The sequence below is a fragment of the Pseudopodoces humilis genome, chromosome 21 (genome assembly GCF_049639895.1).
Source record: "Pseudopodoces humilis isolate 2021_Gansu_Grassland_sample_001 chromosome 21, ASM4963989v1, whole genome shotgun sequence".
Taxonomy (NCBI): domain Eukaryota; kingdom Metazoa; phylum Chordata; class Aves; order Passeriformes; family Paridae; genus Pseudopodoces; species Pseudopodoces humilis.
The window spans coordinates 4,651,429-4,668,987 of record NC_142220.1 but is presented as its reverse complement, the minus strand read 5'-3'; the positions used below and the strand labels follow the sequence as shown (position 1 = coordinate 4,668,987).

The following is a 17,559-nucleotide window of genomic DNA, read 5'->3' as shown; positions in this document are numbered from 1 at the left end:
GCCAGACAAAGAGAGAACCGAATTTGTGGTACCATAAATAACTACAAACTCCTGTAGAGAGAAAAATCCTTTTGGTTCATCCCTCTTTGCACAAAATACCCTTTGGGGGCAGAAAGAAAGCCATGTTTTGAGGGTGACATTTTGGAGTTGTTAATCATTTTCTGTCTTAAATGCTTGGAGAAAAACAGTGTGTGTGGATTAAATATAAATCTGCCTTTAGTGCAGATTGGGAAATGGGAGTCCCAGGCCAGTTCTCTCCCATGAACATGGGAACACGTGGGGCACAGAGAGACAGGAGGATGGCAAAAAGGGAGAACTGCAGGACCCAGGAGTCTGTGTCAGTCAGTGGAAACCACACAGGGGGTTCAGCCATAAGAACCTGCACTATTCCCCTCAGGGATGCCAAAGTTGTTTGGAAGTTGAGGGCCACGTTTTCCAAAGGCAATTTGTTAATAAGGCATAACAGTAGAAATACCAGGGAGCTACAGATATGTAAACCTGCATAAAAGTGCTCATTTTGTTCAACATTTCTATTTGTAAAGAGATCAGAACACATTCTATATGCAGTAGGCTACATCCTTCTATCACGTTATACATTAGCTTTATATATTGTTAATTAGACCTAATTTAGGCCTCAAAAAATCTCATTAAAATTCTGATTAGTGCTTTTGGCAAGCAGCCATCTAAAAAGCTTCTATTTCTTTCTTTGATAAGTTTGAAGCCACTATAACAAACAGTAAAATAAGATCACAGCCTTCTTTCTCATGCTAATCAACATAATGTATTCTCCAGGTCAAAGTCATTTAAGGGAAAATACAGGAGGAGGACATCTTTATTTCCCTGCATGGATGCTGTCAGGTGGCTATAGAAAATTATATGTTTATGCCCTCTGGCAGTTAAAAAAACCAACCAACCAACAAACCCCAAACCTAAGAAACTTGTTGTGAAAATGCCAGTTGTAAACCTTTAAAATCAACTTACTCTGCAAGCCAATTAAATAAGGGTTTTTTTAAAGGTTTTAAAAATTAATGGGAATAAAAATATTACAAAGCTAGTTTAATATTAAAACAGTTCTGTCTGATGTTTTCTGCATAACTTTCTTCCTGATGATTTCCATAGCTTGTAGTCTAAATGCCTGGCCAGGAAAACATACAGACAAGAATATCTTTAGTCCAAATACAGTCATGTACCCACATTGCTGTAGATCAGAGCAGATAACTTTAAAAGAAATAATGGAATAAAAAAAAGTCAAAGGCAAAATAAAGCAAAAAACAATAGCAGGGCTGCTCTGCTCCTTGTGCCTGTGTATGTTGAGGGTTTGTTATGATACAGCTGCCAACTATCATTGTATTCATCTCAATTAACTTCAACATTTCACTTTAATGCAGAAAAACTTTACAAAGCTGAGCACTGCTTGAAATGGCAAACACAAGGTGTCTCTCTCAGTGTACATTGTTCCTGTGCACATCTGTCCTCGCAGGAGACATAAGCAATGAGTCTGGACTTGTAGAGGAGCCACTAGAACTCTGCAGAGCTGCTGACACCAGCAGAGAGGCAGGAGGGCTCTGATCTGTCCCTGTCCCTCAGAGGACAGTCCCCAGTGTGCAGCTGCTCTAAAAGTCCAGACTCATTGCTTATGTCTGGACACTGGTAAGACAAAGCCAACATATGATTATGGGAAAGTACCACCTTTTCCTTCTGATAAACACTCAGCCATGCCACTGAAATCCAGCTTTGGGATGCTCTCTATCTGTAAAGCTGATTCTGGGTTGTAATATACATTTTAAAGAAGTCCAACTTAATAATATTCTATTTTTCCAAGCCCTTTTAAACTGTAATCTTTAGAGGCCTAATCAGATTTACTGTATCAAATAAAGTGGGGAGATAAACACACACAGAATCCAGGGTGCATTTGCCTCATAAGACAGTGATCAGTCTCTGTGTTGCATTGATATTTGCGTAAGTAGGTTTCCAAAAACCTGGGAAGCCTGGTAGCTTGTATTTAACATATTCTGATATGATATGGCAACGAGTTACCAGCTGAAATTCCTGATGAGAGATTTAAATAGAATAAAATGGGCCAAAAGAGAGGTGGTGATTTAGCAGAATGCCCTGGCTGGGAGTATCTGGGGTACCCAGGAAGGGCACTGTGGGCTGGCAGCAGTGTCAAGAATCTGCTCAGGTACTGCGTAGAACTGAAATGGGGAGTGCATTAAAAAGACAGGGAAAAGAAAACCCCCAGTCTCATCAACAAGATTTAATGAATCTAAACCTGCAGGACAAACTGCATACAGTTAATAATGTGCTTTTCTGCACTACTTGCTGCTGTTACAATAATTCTTTCATAAGAAGACATAGCATGACTGTAATGCCCTTACATTTAGAAGTAATTTTTGTCTGCAGGAATTTTCCCAGTCTTCCTCAGAAGGTCAGGCTTTCCTGCCAAAGATAAGAAAGGTTTCTCACATTTCTGGGTTCTTAATAATTGAAACTCATATGATTAAGAACTGGTCTGTGCTTTCTGCATTTTGTTTTTTTTGAGAGGGAGCAAGGTGAATATCACAGAACTAATCACAGAAAGAAATCCCAAGCTTAGGGCAGCCTAGCAAGCCTGAAGCCCAGGGCAGAAATCACTTCAGTGACTTTGAGAAAGCTCGTTGGAGAGCAGGGGTTTGCAGTATCAAGCTGTACAGATCCCAGCCTGATAAGCCTATGCATGTGGAATTTTTCAGGCGAAATTCTGCCTGGCCTTCCCCAGCACTGTGCCTCCGGCAAGCTCTCTGAAAGCAGCCATTTGAAGTCAGAGAAATCTGGGTCATTGACTTCAATAGAAACTCTGATTAAAGGAGGGGATGATGCTCAGCTCCTGCACCTTTCACTCCTCCCTTCTGCTGTAGCTCTGCCTGGGGATGGGCTGTTTTATTCTGTGCTCGTGGGTGCTCTTCTGTCTCCAGTAAAACCAATGCCAAATTCCAAAATCAAACAGCCTGAGCATGTAAGAACAGCTATTTCTAAACTATCTTTCTGCAGCACGCAAGCCAAGAGTGAAAAAGGAAGAGGAATGGAGTGCAGAGGAATAAGTGGAATGATCAAGTTGTTTTTCCCATTGGCACCAGCTGGGAGTTGTCCTTATTCAGGGGAAGGTCTGACTGCAAAACGGGCCAGCTACTCCCTTGTCTCAATCCAGTTCTGTCATCTGGCTGCTTACACCTACTGGGTCTAAATAATTCGTCAAGACACCAAAGGCATGAGGTGCCTGGAATGGCCTTGAGAGTCTGGTTAATGCTTTACAGGGGGAAGGCTGCTTTAAAAAGCAGAGCAGAGTATTTGTTCCAAAGCTGTAGTCATCACTGAGAGCCACACTTACTGAGTTCAAACCAGGTCAGCTGCCCAGGCAAGAACATGTATTTGATCTACCCTGTCATGGTAAAGGCTGCCTGTAAACTTTGGCAGAGAAAATTATTAATCTTTCAACTCACAGCATATAAGCAATGACTAGTAATACCTATCTTTCTGAGAACTGGAATGCCTTTTGGAACCACCCCAGATTACTTAAGAAAAGTTCCTCTGCCATCACTCAAAAACAGTTCCAAACCTGTCTCTCCCACATTCAATTAAACTTAAAAAAAATATATATATAAAAAATAATGAAAAAAAAAGGCGGGGGCAGCTCATGGTTCATTCAACAGGCATTTTTTGTTTTGTGAGGAGCCCCAGCAGCTTGCTCAGCTGCACCCCATGGGGACAATAAACATCCATTTTGCAGTAATTCAGTGCTGTGGGTAGCGGCTTTCACTTGGAAAGCCGAGTGAAAGCTCTGGCCAGAACCTCTGTGGAGAGGAGGGAGGTGAGGGGCAAGCATTGCTCCTTGGTGTCTCTCGACCTTCTCTTCAAAAGCTGCTGCTTTCCAGCTCAGTTGGGTGTGGGTATGTGAGCGTTCTCATGTGGCTTTTCATGGCCCTCCGCGCACTGCGTCACATAGCTGGAAATGCACTGCCCTGCGAGGCCAGCCTGGGAACTTGCACTGCTTTGGGACAAATCAGAACTAAAACAAAGGCAGGATCGTGAGCCTCTTCCAATTCTCTCCTGTCTAGTTTTCTGGGTTTTTGGGGGTGGGTTTTGTTTTTGTTTGTTTGTTGGCTTTTTCGTGTTTGGGGTTTTTTTTGTTTGTTCTTTGTTTTTTGGGGTTTTGGTTTGGTTTGGTTGGTTGAGGGTTTTTTTGTTTGTTTGTTTTTTGTGCATCTCACTCAATCCTTTCATCCATTGTTTTGGCTCCCAAAGGGCTGAGATCCACTCAGTGGATGAACTAGTGGGTATTTAAGGTACTGTAAACCATTTGCTTTTTCAGTCTGTCCTGTGCCTTGACCCGAACACTTGTTCTGCATTATTTATCCTCTCCATCTTGCAGCTTGTTCTCTGCCTGCCTACTTTTGCAACTCTCTTCTCTAGACAGAACATATTCAACAGAGGAATGAAGTGACAATAGCAGTTCAGCTGTGACCATACAGTATCTGACTACACACTTTGCTCAGGTTTGAGAGATCTCTCACGCTGCACATACAGAACTGGCTCCCATTTAACCCTGAGACAGAAAGAGAAAAGCCTGAATTCTTCAGACCACTTGATATTTAAATACACACAGAGTTCTAGATCACAAGCCAGTACAATACCTGTCTCCCAGCACAGGAGTGGGTGTCTTTCTATCTATCAGTAACCATATTTCTGCTGAGCCATGATTATGGCATCATGTTCCTGCCCCACTTTTATTCATGTTTATGGAGAAAATACACATAGGTTCCTTGGAACATACTGGTCAGCTTGATCCCTAAAAAAACCACATTCCCTCCAGCTTTCTGTATGAGGAAAACACCCTGCAGTCATGTTTCCAGGAGATATTTCAGAACAGAGCTCCCAATTTGCATTGCAGGTTATGCCAAGGCAATGTGTAGGAGAATGGGAACTGCTGCAAAACAGTGGGGAAAATGCATCTCATGAAGCGTGCTGGAGATTTTAACCCAAAACCTGCAGTCCCTCCTTTGTAAAGCGCGCTCAAAATAACTTGGAGCGGGACGGAGAGGGGCGGGGGGAGGTTGTTGGGTTTTCAGCAAAGGGGCACGAACAGATTCAGCCCTAAGGGCAGGACCGAGCGCAGGCCGAGGGTGACCCAGACGCGGTGCCCGCTGTGCACGAAGCGGGAGGACACGACCCGGGCCAGGTCTGGCCCTCAGCGCTCCGTGCGCGGCTCCAGCGGCAGCTCCCGGGGGCCGGGGCAGCTCCTGCCTCAGCGAGGGCACGTCCCGCACGGTGTCCCGGGGCCGGACAAAGGACACGGGGGGCGATAATGGGATCGCTCCTGGAGCTGCCACTCGCCTCGGCAGCAGGAACACATCGCACGGCAAGACAACAGCCCACGGGAGGGCAACCCTCCCAGCCTGGACACCCCCTTCCTCCGGCTGCACACCCCGGACAACCCCTCCCCGGCCGGATCCCCATCCCTCGGCAGGACCCCCGCCACCAGGACGTGCCCTTTTCCCACAGGGACACCGCTCTTCCCGCGGGGACGCCCCGGTTTTGCCGCGGCGGGGGCGGAGCGGGGGAGGCGCTGAGGGGGCTGTGCGCGCTCCCGCCCGCCGGCCCCGCCATTGGCCCAAAGTAGGTCAGGGCCCGCGCGCGCGCGCGCTCACGTGACGGCCCCGCGCGCGCTGCCCCCCGGCCCGCGTGAGCGACTGGCGGGGCCCGGGGGCGCCGTGAGGGGATCGGGTCGCGGCCTCGTCGTTGTCGCTGACCCTCTGCGTGTCCTCCCCTCACGGAGCCAGCGGTGCCTTCCCCGCCGAGCCTGCGGCACCGGGGCCAGCGCTCTTCAGGTGTCGGGGTGCCCGCTCCCCCCTGGTGGCCGCCCCGCGGTGCTCGGGACCCGCTGCGGTCCTAAACCGGCCCCTGCCCTTGGGACTCCGGCTGAGCATCCCCCGACCCCACCCCGCGGTGGCCATCGGTGTCCGTGGGTGCTCGGGGACCCCAGGTGGGATGGTCCGGGGTGGTGATCATCATGTCCTTAGTGCACCTTGGTAGAAGGACCCCTGAAAAGTACGAAGATTTTTCGACTTTAAAATGGCCTTGCAGATTGTCTTTGCTAAAGATAATAATCACTCTAAAAAAAAATAAAATTTTAATGGAACATTAACCACGGGGTACTTGGTTTGAAAATAATTGGATATTTAGGCCATATAACTGATCCCAGTGATGGAAACAACCATGAGCAGGAATATAAACATGGGTTGAGATATTTTTTTTTTTAAATAAGGCACCCATCAAGATCTTTTCAATACAAAAACTAAGCAGCTGCTTAGGTCCTTCATAAGCCATAAAATAAACATTTTATGGGTGAATGCTAGGCTAAGAACACAAAAATTGTATTGCAATTGGAAAATGGAGAAATCCAGGTAGTGTATCATTAGCTCTGTTTCGTCTTGGTTGGCTTTACCTGGAGTAAAACCTTTACTTAGTGGGGTCAGCCAGTGGTCAAAACAGCATGAAGGAATTGGGAGCCACCTTTGGAAAAAAGTAGCAAGTGAAAATCAGTAATTTGTTGTACAGACAACAATATGCTGTCCTGACAGCCTGAAATTTAGGCTATTTGGGATAAAACCTGACTGTGTAGCATAGCTGGAGTTAAATTACTGTTCCTGTTGTGTGAGACCGAAAATAACAGCTCCAGCACCATGCTCAGGTACTCTGCTAAGCTTTGCTGGCTGGTCTTTAAATTAGGAAGACTTATTTTGGCTTTCTCATCCAGGAAATTCCCAGCTCCTGTGTGTTGGAAATGCAGGGTCTGTAACTACACACAGTGCTCGGAGAGGCTTCCTCTAATTCCACACTTGCACTGATCTACCCATAATTTACCCCATTCAGTGTCAAGCAGTGAAGCAGTGCAGGTTTCCTGTCCTGTGGTGTTGAAAATGCTGTTTCTTTCTGCTGAGTTGGGTCAATAATCATAAAAAACACAAGTAGTTGTCCTCAAGTTGAAGTTCTACCCAAAACTAATCTTGTTACTGGTGTTTCCCAGTATCCCCATTACTTTTACATCTTCTGTTCTACTTGCTCTTCTTTGCTGCTTATCATATCTCCTAAATGTATCTCTTTTTCTTTAGGCAACATAGAAGAAACATTCTGTACCACATCTGCATATGGATTGGCACTCACCCTAACCTTTGTGTCACTCATCTGTACCTCTGTAATTAAAGGCTTCCACTAACCATCAATTCGGCGGTCTGAGGCAACATTGGTATGTGTACAGTCATTTAATAATCCATGGGTTTTTTCCCTTGCTTAGGTGACACTTGAAAAACTCTTGTGCTGCTGCTATCACACCTGTGCTCCAGCTGTGAACCACGTGGCATCTGTGGCATCCCAAGGTTCTCCCAAGCCCTGCTCAGCCATGCCCTGAGTCTGTTCCTGTCACTTGTCTCTGGTTCTGCAGGGCCTGATGGTCACAATCCCCAGTCTTCATGTTTTTGGTTGTGCCAGTGCAGTTTTATTGATTTGAATGTACTTTGGACTTTCATCAGTTGCTTGTTTTAGGCAGATCATTTAACCACACACTGGTCAGTGCACCTAATAATAGATCATTGAATTATATAATATCCTGAGCTGGAAGGAACTGACAAGGATCATTGAGTCCAACCTCTGGCTCTGCACAGATACCCCAAGAATCCTACTCTGTGCCTGAGATCATTGTCCAAACGCTCCTGGATCTCTGGCAGCCTCAGGGCTGTGCCCATTCCCTGGGGATCATGTTCAGTGTCCCACTACCCTCTGGGGGAAGAACCTTTTCCAGCCTAACCCTTTCCAGACACAGCTCGTCATTCCTGAGTCCTGTTCCTGGTCACACATGTGATAGATAGAGTAGATACATAAGAAGAGGACATAACTGTTCCTCCAACAACTTTTATTTCTAAATACTGGGCAGTTTATGCACATAACTTATCTTTATTTGCTTCTAGTGAATATTTATGATTATTTATATTTGTTGATGATTAAAAGCCGACTTTTGAAGAGAGTCACAAATAAACACAGATGGTAAAACTTTGCAAAATGCAATCCAAAAGAAAACCCAAATGAGAAGAAGGGAGATACAGATGCCCACAGGCACCTGAAGGGTGAAGTTACTCCAGGATGAAGTTCCAGCACAGCCTGCATGGGTTGAAGGCCAGAGCAGATGGAAAGTCAACCGTGCTTCAATGAGGATAATGGTGAGTGGGGAGGAGTCCCATTCAAGTGAAAACAGGGCTGGGGGGTCTTAGTGGATGACTGTAAGCTGGCAGTGTGCCCTGGGGGCCAGGGCAGGGGTGTCCTGGGGTGCATTGGGAAGAGTGTGCCCTCTCCCTCTACTTGACCCTGATGAGGCACATACGGAGTGCTGTGTCCCATCCTGGGCTGCTCAGGACAAGAGAGACAAGGAGCTGCTGGAGAAGGTCCAGCAGAGGCCACAAAGATGATCTGAGGTCCGGAGCATCTCTTAGAAGGAATGTCTGAAGGGAGCTGGGCCTGTCTGGTCTGGAGAAGACTGAGAGGGGATCTCAACAATGCATATAAATATCTCCAAGGTGGATGCCAGGAGGATGCGTCCAGACTCTTTTTGGTAGTGCCCAGTGACAGGATGACGAAAAATGGCTATTAACTAAACCACAAAAACTTCCACCTCGTGAGGAAATACTTTCCATGGAGGGTGGCAGAGCCCTGGAACAGGGATGCTGTGGAGTTTCCCTCTCTGGAGACATTCCAAACCCAGCTGGACACGTTCCTGTGCCACCTGCTCCGGGTGACCCTGCTTGGGTAGGGCTGGGTGAAGGGTTCTGTGAGATGGCAAGAACCCTGCTTGTGCTGGTGACAGAGCTGTCATCCCGGGTGACACCCGGCACAGTGGGAAACGCTTGCAGACCCGACGGCCGGTTCCCTTAGATCTGGGTGGGACCCCCGGCCCGCCGTGCCCCGCAGCCCGGACTTCTCACACGGTGGCAGTGCCGGGTCCCGCGGCCCCGGGGGAGCCGCCACTCTCGGATGCCCCGAGCCGGGGTCAAACGTTCAGGCTCATTAACATCTCATTAACACATTCCTCCCCGTTACCGGGGAGGCGCTGCGGCCCCGCGGGGGGGTTTGGGGCGGGTGTCCCGGGGTTCTCCCCGCTCGGTACCGGCCGCGCGCGGGCCGGGGCGGGGCGCACGGGGGGGCGGGGCCGGTACCGGGGAGGGGCGTGGCCGGCGCGCCAATGGCGGGGCCGTTATCGGGCGTGACGTCAGCGGCGGCGGCGGCTGCACGTGGGCGCGGGGCGGGCGGGCGCAGAGCGGCGCAGAACGGGCGGCGGGAGCGGCGGCGGCGGAGCAGCTGCGCGGCGGAGGGCCCTGCCCCGCGCCCGGCCCGCGCCCTGCCCCGCGGCCCCGGCGCCGGGCCCGGCCCCGCGCCCGGCTCACCCGCGCCGCGACAGCGGCCACAGCAAGGGGGAAGGAACCGCTCGCCGCGCAGCTGCCCCCTCGGGCCCCCTCTCCGCCGCCGCGGGCAGCTCCCACCGACCATGTCGCGGCCACTCCCGCTGAACCCCCCGTTCCTGCCGCCCACCTACGGCGTGCTGAAGTCCCTGCTGGAAAACCCGCTCAAGCTGCCGCTCGCTCACGAAGACGGTGAGGCTTCCCCGGGACCTCTGGCAGCGCGCCCCTGTCCTGCCGCCACTCGTGCTCCCTTTTTCCCTTCCCTCCGTTCCCCCCCGCCCCGGATGCTCCCCCGGCGATGGCCCCCGGGACGGCTCGATCGGGGCGCTCTGCGGGAGCGGCGGCCGCCCCGGCCCGAGCTAACGGGACGCGTTCGGTGCTCCCATTGCCGCTCCCGGGGGATGGACGCCAAGGGCGCTCGGTGCCTCGGGTAAAGGGAGCCGGCAACATAGCGAACCGTTCCCGGCCCCGCGTCCCCCGGTTCAACGGGACAAAGTTGCTGCTTCCCCGGGAAGCGGAGGCAGCTCGGGAATACCCGTACCGTGTATGGCGAACGGATCGAGAGCGCACGAAAAGCAGAAACCGAGGGAAGGTCTTGCAGTTCCTGTCTCGTCTTTCCGAGTTCCACTGCCAAGCAACTCGCAAGATTTTACCGGGGCTGTTGTATGAGGTTAAAAATAAAATGCTGCGAAGGCTTGGTAGCTGACAGGAAGCTTTATGAGTTCAGATTCTTGCAGATCTTGCAGAGAAATCAGGCGTTTCCCTTATAAAATGTGCACTGAAATCGCTAGGGGCTGTAGAAATGAGGAAGCCTCAGTTTAACTTTTTTTTTGCTTCTACCTTTGAATATTTTGTTGTCTCTTGTGCACATCAAAACCGTGTTCTCTCAGCCTTTGCCACTGTATGTTAGTAACATTTAGAAGTGCAGAATTTGAGGACTACTTTGCTTGTGCAAGGACTAACAAGATTGGGACCTTAGTTTAGAAGAATGACGGGATCTCAGGGATTTTAGGCTAAGGCTTCCTTTTCAATAGAATATATCAGTAGCTTCCAGTTTACTGGCATACTTAAATGTTCACTTATAAGTTTGTTAAGTACTTTTTGATGCTGATGTTCAAAGCTACGCATGGAGTGGAATTGTTAACTAAAAGCAAAGCACAATCTCAAAAATGTAGTTGGTTCCCGCAGAGGCACTCTGTGACATGATCCCTCAGTTCTCTTCCAAGTCAAAGGAGTTATTTTTTTTAAGGGAATATTCCTTTCTTACACCTGAGTACAGCAGAAATAATGGAAATAATAATGATAATGGAAATTTACTGAGTTCTTACATATTTATTATGTGTTTTTGTTTAAGCATTTGGTAAAGAAAAAGACAAAGAGAAGAAGTTAGATGATGACAGCACCGGTACCACAGTCCCTCAGTCAGCTTTCTTGGGTCCAACATTATGGGACAAGACACTGCCATATGATGGAGACACTTTCCAGTTGGAATACATGGACCTGGAAGAATTCCTCTCAGAAAATGGCATTCCACCCAGCCCAAACCAGCACGAGCCTAGCCCACACCAGTCAGGTCTCCAGCAAGCTACCTCAGCATCACCTTCTGTCATGGACCTCAGCAGCAGGGCTTCTACTTCAGTCCATCCAGGCATGGTGTCGCAGAATTGCATGCAGAACCCGGTCAGACCAGGTAAATCAGCCCTTAGAACTTCCCTGTGGAATTTGGCATGAACCCCTCCTCCCCACTGTAAATCACTGCTTCTCCCTGTGCAGCTGACAGGCAGCTTAGAGCTCAGAGGATTCCTGTCACTCACACTCCAGCAAACCAAAACAATAGCTCCAGTTATCTCTAAGCTGCTCCGCCAGGATTTTTGTTTAAATTGTCAAAGGAAAGCTCTGGGAATTCCAAGGAAATTTGGCTATCCTAGTTGGTATCTTAGCTGTTACCACGTAAAAAGACCACAGACAGAATGGCATAGATGCCACAGTGTTAAAAGAGCAGGGAAAAGGACTGTGAAAGAGAATATTCCTTCAGCCAATATTTGATGTGAGAACACAGGAGTGTGCAGTTATTCTGGAGTTAAAGGTTAATGCTTCTTGAAATTTTGGCCATAATCTTACTCTACTGTGCAAAGTAAAATTTGCCACAGGAACTGAGTTTTGGAACAACATTATAATCTTGCTTAAATTGGCATAAACTGAGTGTAACTCTGACCCGAGTTCATAACTTGCATCTGTAGTTCACCTTAAGCTTAAGAAAACACCGTTGAGTCCAAGGCCTGGTTGTAATGCACAATTCCAGCCCATCTGATGTCAGTGGATGTCTTTTATTATTTTATTAGCACTTGAGATCATCCCTTTAGAGACAGCAGTCTGAATCCAGAGTAACTGCTCTGGCTTGACACTAGCATGGCTGAGATCATGGGCAGTGGAAGAGTGTCAACGTTGAAGTTTGGGAAACATGGAACTTTGCCTTTTTCCTTAAAAAAAAAAATACAGAGAGTGACTTACTTATTGTGCTGTTCTGCTCACAAGAGGTGTGCTAGAGCAAAGTGTGCTCTTGGCAGCAGGAAACCACTCCTCTCCCTTCTGCTTGATCGTTTGCCATGCTCAGCGTGCAAAGTCATTGTCAGAATCATCTGATATGGAGGCAAAATAAATAAACAGAGAGGCAAAAGTTGTGGAGCAGGATGAAATAGAAATGTCTTTCAAGTCTGCAATGTTCCTGTCTTGTTAAAAAGAAATAAAATATCCCCCAAAGCTCCCCAAACCTTTCAACAGACTCCTTGGCCCCCCATCAGAAGTGTGTGTTTAGTCATGGATTTCATTTACTTGCTTTTACTTTGTGTGAATTTGACTTTGCTTTGTGTTTCAGTTTCAAGGCTTTTCATGGTTAACTAATAACTTACAAGTGTGTCCAAAGTTAAAATATATTTGGAGTAGGCAAGAACAGAACATGAAACCCGTTGCTTTTTCTGAACCAGCTTTAAAAATAGTGCATGTGTGCTACACCATTTTCTGTCACTTGTGCACACACAAAATTAAAAGCAGATAATATGTCCTCATTCTCTTTTTTTTTTTTTTTTCAGAGGAGCCTGGTAGTGAGCCAGGCTTTTAATGATCACCTGTCAGAATTTATTTGTAATCAGCTATCTGTGTGACTTTTCAACTCATTGATTTTTTTCAGTTTTTCCTGAGCCCTTTGCAGCTCAGGGTTACAAACTTACCTCACTGTGCACTTTTTTACTGTTGTAAAGGATGTTATGTCTCTTGGGGTCAGATAAAACATCTACATTTGCAGGTATTTTCCCCAGCACCATCTTCCTTAACAAGAACAGATTTTATTTTTTTTTTAAATGTGAGGTTTTTTTGTTTTGTTTTTTTTTTTAAAGGGAGCTCATTTCACTTCTTAAATAATATTTTCTTGTCCCCCATTACAGATAGAAAGTGTGACTTAATTTAGTCTGGTTTATCACCAGGTTGTTGAAATTTGTACGTGCTGTCATGTGGAAATCTTTCTTTGACAATCAGTGCTTAAGAGAAGACCATCTCACACTTTGGCATTTGGGCAAGTTTGAGAATATAACAGCACATATTTTTAAAAAAAATTAGTAAAAGTAAAAATGAGCATTTAAGAGTTATTTAAGGGCCAAGGCAAATGTGCTGCTTTGAAATAGGGAGGTAAATGTTAACATCATTGTAATGTTAATGTATCTTAAGACATTTAAAATAGATCTTTTTTTTTGTCACATAAAGAGCGGTTTTTAGTTGGTGTGAGCTGTAATTCCAGTATGCATAGTCTTGTGATTTGTGTTACCATAATGAAGCAAAGAACAAGTAGTAGGAAGTATACAATTTCAATACAGATTACATGTGAGCTTACAACTTTCAAGAAAAGTGAATGTTTCAGGTGATAGTAATTCTAAAAATATTTCACTGGTGTGTTTTCTGAGTTTTGCTTCGCAATGGGAGCCTGTTTGAGCGTGTGGGGCTGAGGAAGGGTCCTGTGCTGTGCTGCTCCTGTCCCTGATTAAATGTCTGTGTGGGTTTGGCACCAGGGTCCCTGTCTGTGCCCTGCCAGGGCTGGGGGACGTTCCCCCTGCACATGGAGCCCCGGCTGTGACTCTGTCACTCAGGGATGCTCCCGGGCCAGGGATGGTCCATGGGAGAGCAGCATGAGGAGATTTAATTTTGTGCATGTGTTCCAGCACAAGCCTCATTCGTCTGTAGGAGTGAGTGGTGTTGCCCAAACGTGTTTTGTGATCAGGAGATCTGCACTGGCATTCCCTGAGTGTTATCAGGTTCAGCAAAGCTGTGCTGACCCTGACTGTGGACGTGACATTACCAAAATCCTCACTGATTTTCTTTCCTTCTTGCTAAAAAAATGTAGTGGCAACAAAAAGGATTTGTATGAATATAATTTAATTCTGTATTTCCAGCAGAGATTGGTCAATGGAAAGATGTTTAGGTTCACCAGTTTATCATCTACAAAGAACAAAGCAAATACCTACATCCCATACATTTCTGCTCAGGGAATATAGTTACAGAAATTTCTGGCTTTGTTTTGATGAGGGACACAGGGTAACGACTTGCGAGAGTGAAACCATATATTTATCTTTCACAGTGCTGATTTTGTTAATAAAAAATAATACTTTGATTGGTTTTTTTAGCATTCCAGACCAACATTCACTGTCATGTGCAAATGCTTTTAAAACTTCTGTTTTGTCTTGGTACTGGATGATGGTAGGTTGGTTGAAATCTGTGGTCTCCTCAGAAAAAGGTTTTCAGATTTTTATGAAGCTTTTAAAGTAACCCATTACTGTAAACACACTTTTGTGGTTCTTCATCTGTTGCACACCTCATGTAGTCTTTTTGTGGAACATAAATCTCCATTTAAATGTAGAGTCCTTAAGGAAATTTGGAGTAATTTTTAGCTGTTCGTTTGTGAAGGGAGGGTGTATATTTTGCAGGTAACTAGTTTGTTGTTGCATTTTACCTGGCTCTTTTCCCCATGTAGCCCTGATGGAGGTGGTTGGGGCAGGTGCTGTAAATGGTTTGAAAAGTGTGAATTAGAGAAGCATCAGCTAGATCTGGCAGAGAATCCTAACTAGGTTTTTGAAATTTTGTGGTTTAGATCTGAATTTTCTGTTTGCCACCAAAGCCTTGGATATGAGGCTGTGTCACAGGGATGCTGCTGGCACACTGATAACCAGGTGTTGTTTCTGCCTTGCTCCAAAGGAGGACAGAGATTTTGGGGTCTCTGAGAGAGCTCTCTCCTTTGTGTTCTCTGATGATGGTTTTCTGTCTGTGTTGCCTGCATGACTGGGTGCCTTAGACTACTTGCCAAAGATTATTTAAGGAAAGAAAAAAATGGAAAACACGTTTTGTTACCCACTGCAGAAATACACCTATGTGCAATATTTGCAAGTCTTCACTTCAAAAAAGTAAAATGTGAGGCACATTAATCACATCCCAGCCCCCAAAGATTTTTATGAAATGCTGTGGTTTATTTGATCAGTCCAGACATTCCATCTGGAGTGCAGTATCCATTACCTCTGGCTTCTCGCACAGGCACTGAGCTGCAGTGAGTGACAGCAGGCAGCACTGGGTGGGTTTCAGTGGTTTTTGGAGCCCGTGTTTGTGCCAGGCACAGCAGCCAGCTGGGAGAGGCTCGTTCTTGCTCCATGGAGCTCATCTCGGGGTGAGGGCAGCCCCCAAAGGGTGTGTGTGCAGCACTCCCTGTATTGCAGCCTTCCTTCCCCTGCATTTCTTAATGTGACCTCCTCCTCCTCCAGCACAGCTTGGCAGAGCCAAGGGCAGCATTCCCGGCTTGCCAGCCTGTGCGTGGAATCCTCTCCTAAGCTTTAATCATTGTTTACGAGCCGTCCCTGCGCGTTGCAGGAACCCCTTTTCTCCCAGAGCTTCTCCGCAGGAATTTCCCGACCTTTGGCCTCCCACGTGAGGATGGGAGCGAGCAGCTCCAGCGCTGCCGGGCCGGTAGCAGGGTCTGTTCTGCACATTGAGCCTCACGTGAGGCCGCGGGTGGCTGCAGGACCATGTGCTCCGGGCACGTGTGGCTGCCCTGTGCAGCCCGGCTCTGCCCGCTCCTAGCGCCGCCCGCCCCGCGCCCGCACCGCGCCCGCCGAGCCGCGCGAAACTGCGCCCCGCATCAAAGCACCACGCGAAATATATTCGGGAAAATATTAAAAATAGCCCGTCACATGGTAACGGGGTGGGGAGGGGAGAGAAAAAGTGCTGAATGCACAGGCTTGCTAATGCTGGAAGCAAGAACACTGTGTCTCCTTCAAGAGAGCTAATTTTAATATTCACAGTTAAGTGTTGATTATTGGTGAAATAATTGCTTGGCTGTGTGAAAGAACTTGAGGTTAGTTTGGAGTTCAGGCAGTAAACAGCATGAAATGATCTCAGGTGTTAGGCTGTACAGGGAGAGCTCCGTGTGCATGGAAGAGCTATCCAGACTTAGTGAGAGAACACAGGGAAGACCTCGGATTTGGGGTTTTGTCCTCTGAAAGATATTTCAAGGATGTCAACAAGCTTGAGTGTCAAGCTTGTTACAATTACTTAGAAAAGTACAATGTATTTTTCAGAGCGTTGCTTCCCATCTCAAAGTGCCTTGCAGAGTGAGTGAATGGTTCTCAGAGCAGTGATTTGAGTTTTTTTAAGGAGCGAGTATACCCTCAAGTGTTTCATAAAACAATATATTATAGTGAAGAGAGAAGACCTCATCAGGAGCTGTATACAAAGACACCGCTATTATCTGATTATATGAAACTACTAGGAAACACATTAAATTGTTCAATCTCTACATACTTTTGTGACAGCAAATTGGCAATTGTGGAAGCTGCAGTGGCCAGATTCTGCCAATTAATCTCAGCAATAAGTACTTTGCTCCTCATGTGGTCTCCCTGATTTCTGTATTGCTCAGCAGGTAGGCAGCTTGTTGACTGCTCTCCGTCACCTCCCAGGTGGAGCAGCAAAATGTCACCATTCACTCTCTTGTCATTCATCTTTCTGGATTTTTTTTTTTTTTTACGGGGGGTAACAGCTCTCAGTGGCCAGTGGAGTTTCTACAGGATAAAAGGACTTCGTCACCATCAGTAAAAAGGACTTTAGTACATTATGAAATCAAGTTTGGTTGCCTGGAAGTACACTATGGAGCTGTTTAGTATTTGTATCACACAAAACATGAGCACAGGTTTCTTTTTTTTTCTTTTGTTAGGTCTTCCTTTCATAACAAATAAAATATACTTTCAATATTTTGTCTGAATTTCACAGAAGACTGGGGGTCAGAAAAAATATTTCAACTAAGTTATTTTCAAGAAAAACTGTGGGTTGATCCTTAAGTTGATAATGAAAGCTCTGGAAAAAAAACATTTACTTAAACCTCAAATCTATTCTACTTAATGGACCAAGTTATACATAATCACTTGGTATAAAAAAAGTCTAAAATGCACAACTGTGTCAAAAGGAATGTATGACAAACAGGTTTCTGTGTAACTTGTATAATTTTTATTTTTTTTTTTAATTAACAAATGGTAATAAAGCAGCTCTCTGTTTATCACAAAGCTGACTTTGGTTCTGAGAGCTTGAGAGCTAACACAGGTGGGTAAGGCAGCATGTGTCACGACATTTCTTTACTTTTTTTTTTTCCTTTTATTCTGGTGTTCTTCACAGCACTTCAGCTTTGCATGACTGAGGTGTTACCTATCAAGTTTTAAACAAATGCAAAATATTGTTCAGCCTCTCACATTTCTGACATGCTTGAAGCTGTGGTACAGTTCTACTTTCCCTGCCCCATTCTCTCAACCAAGTTTTGCCAGGGCTAAATTTGGGCCAGATTTTTGTTGTGCACCCTCCAACACCATTGCTTAGCTCCTCTGATGTGGCAAGCTCTTGCTTCAGGGTTCTCTGCTCAACTTTGAGAGAAACAGCTCTAGCTTTTCATCCCACTGGCATTATTCTCTTGTTCATATTGCTTGCAATTTAATGAAAACAGGCACTGAGCATCTTGGAGCTCTTTGTTTTGGTGTATGGCTGTTGTACTAGGAAATAAAAA

At 46.4% G+C, this 17,559-nt stretch overlaps 1 protein-coding gene across 3 annotated transcripts in view; it reads left to right on the top strand.

The window, feature by feature from the left end:
- The first annotated feature begins 9,449 nt into the window (after window positions 1-9,449).
- Window positions 9,450-17,559, top strand: part of HLF (HLF transcription factor, PAR bZIP family member) — a 35,623-nt gene continuing 27,513 nt past the window's right edge. The window contains exons 1-2 of one of the 3 annotated variants that reach the window (XM_088065400.1): window positions 9,450-9,674; window positions 10,837-11,172. In XM_088065400.1, the coding sequence (XP_087921526.1) occupies window positions 9,569-9,674; window positions 10,837-11,172 (442 nt within the window). In that variant the 5' untranslated portion in view covers window positions 9,450-9,568. The remainder of the gene's footprint in view (window positions 9,675-10,836; window positions 11,173-17,559) is intronic. The other 2 variants (XM_088065399.1, XM_005526706.3) reach the window with 2 other exon arrangements.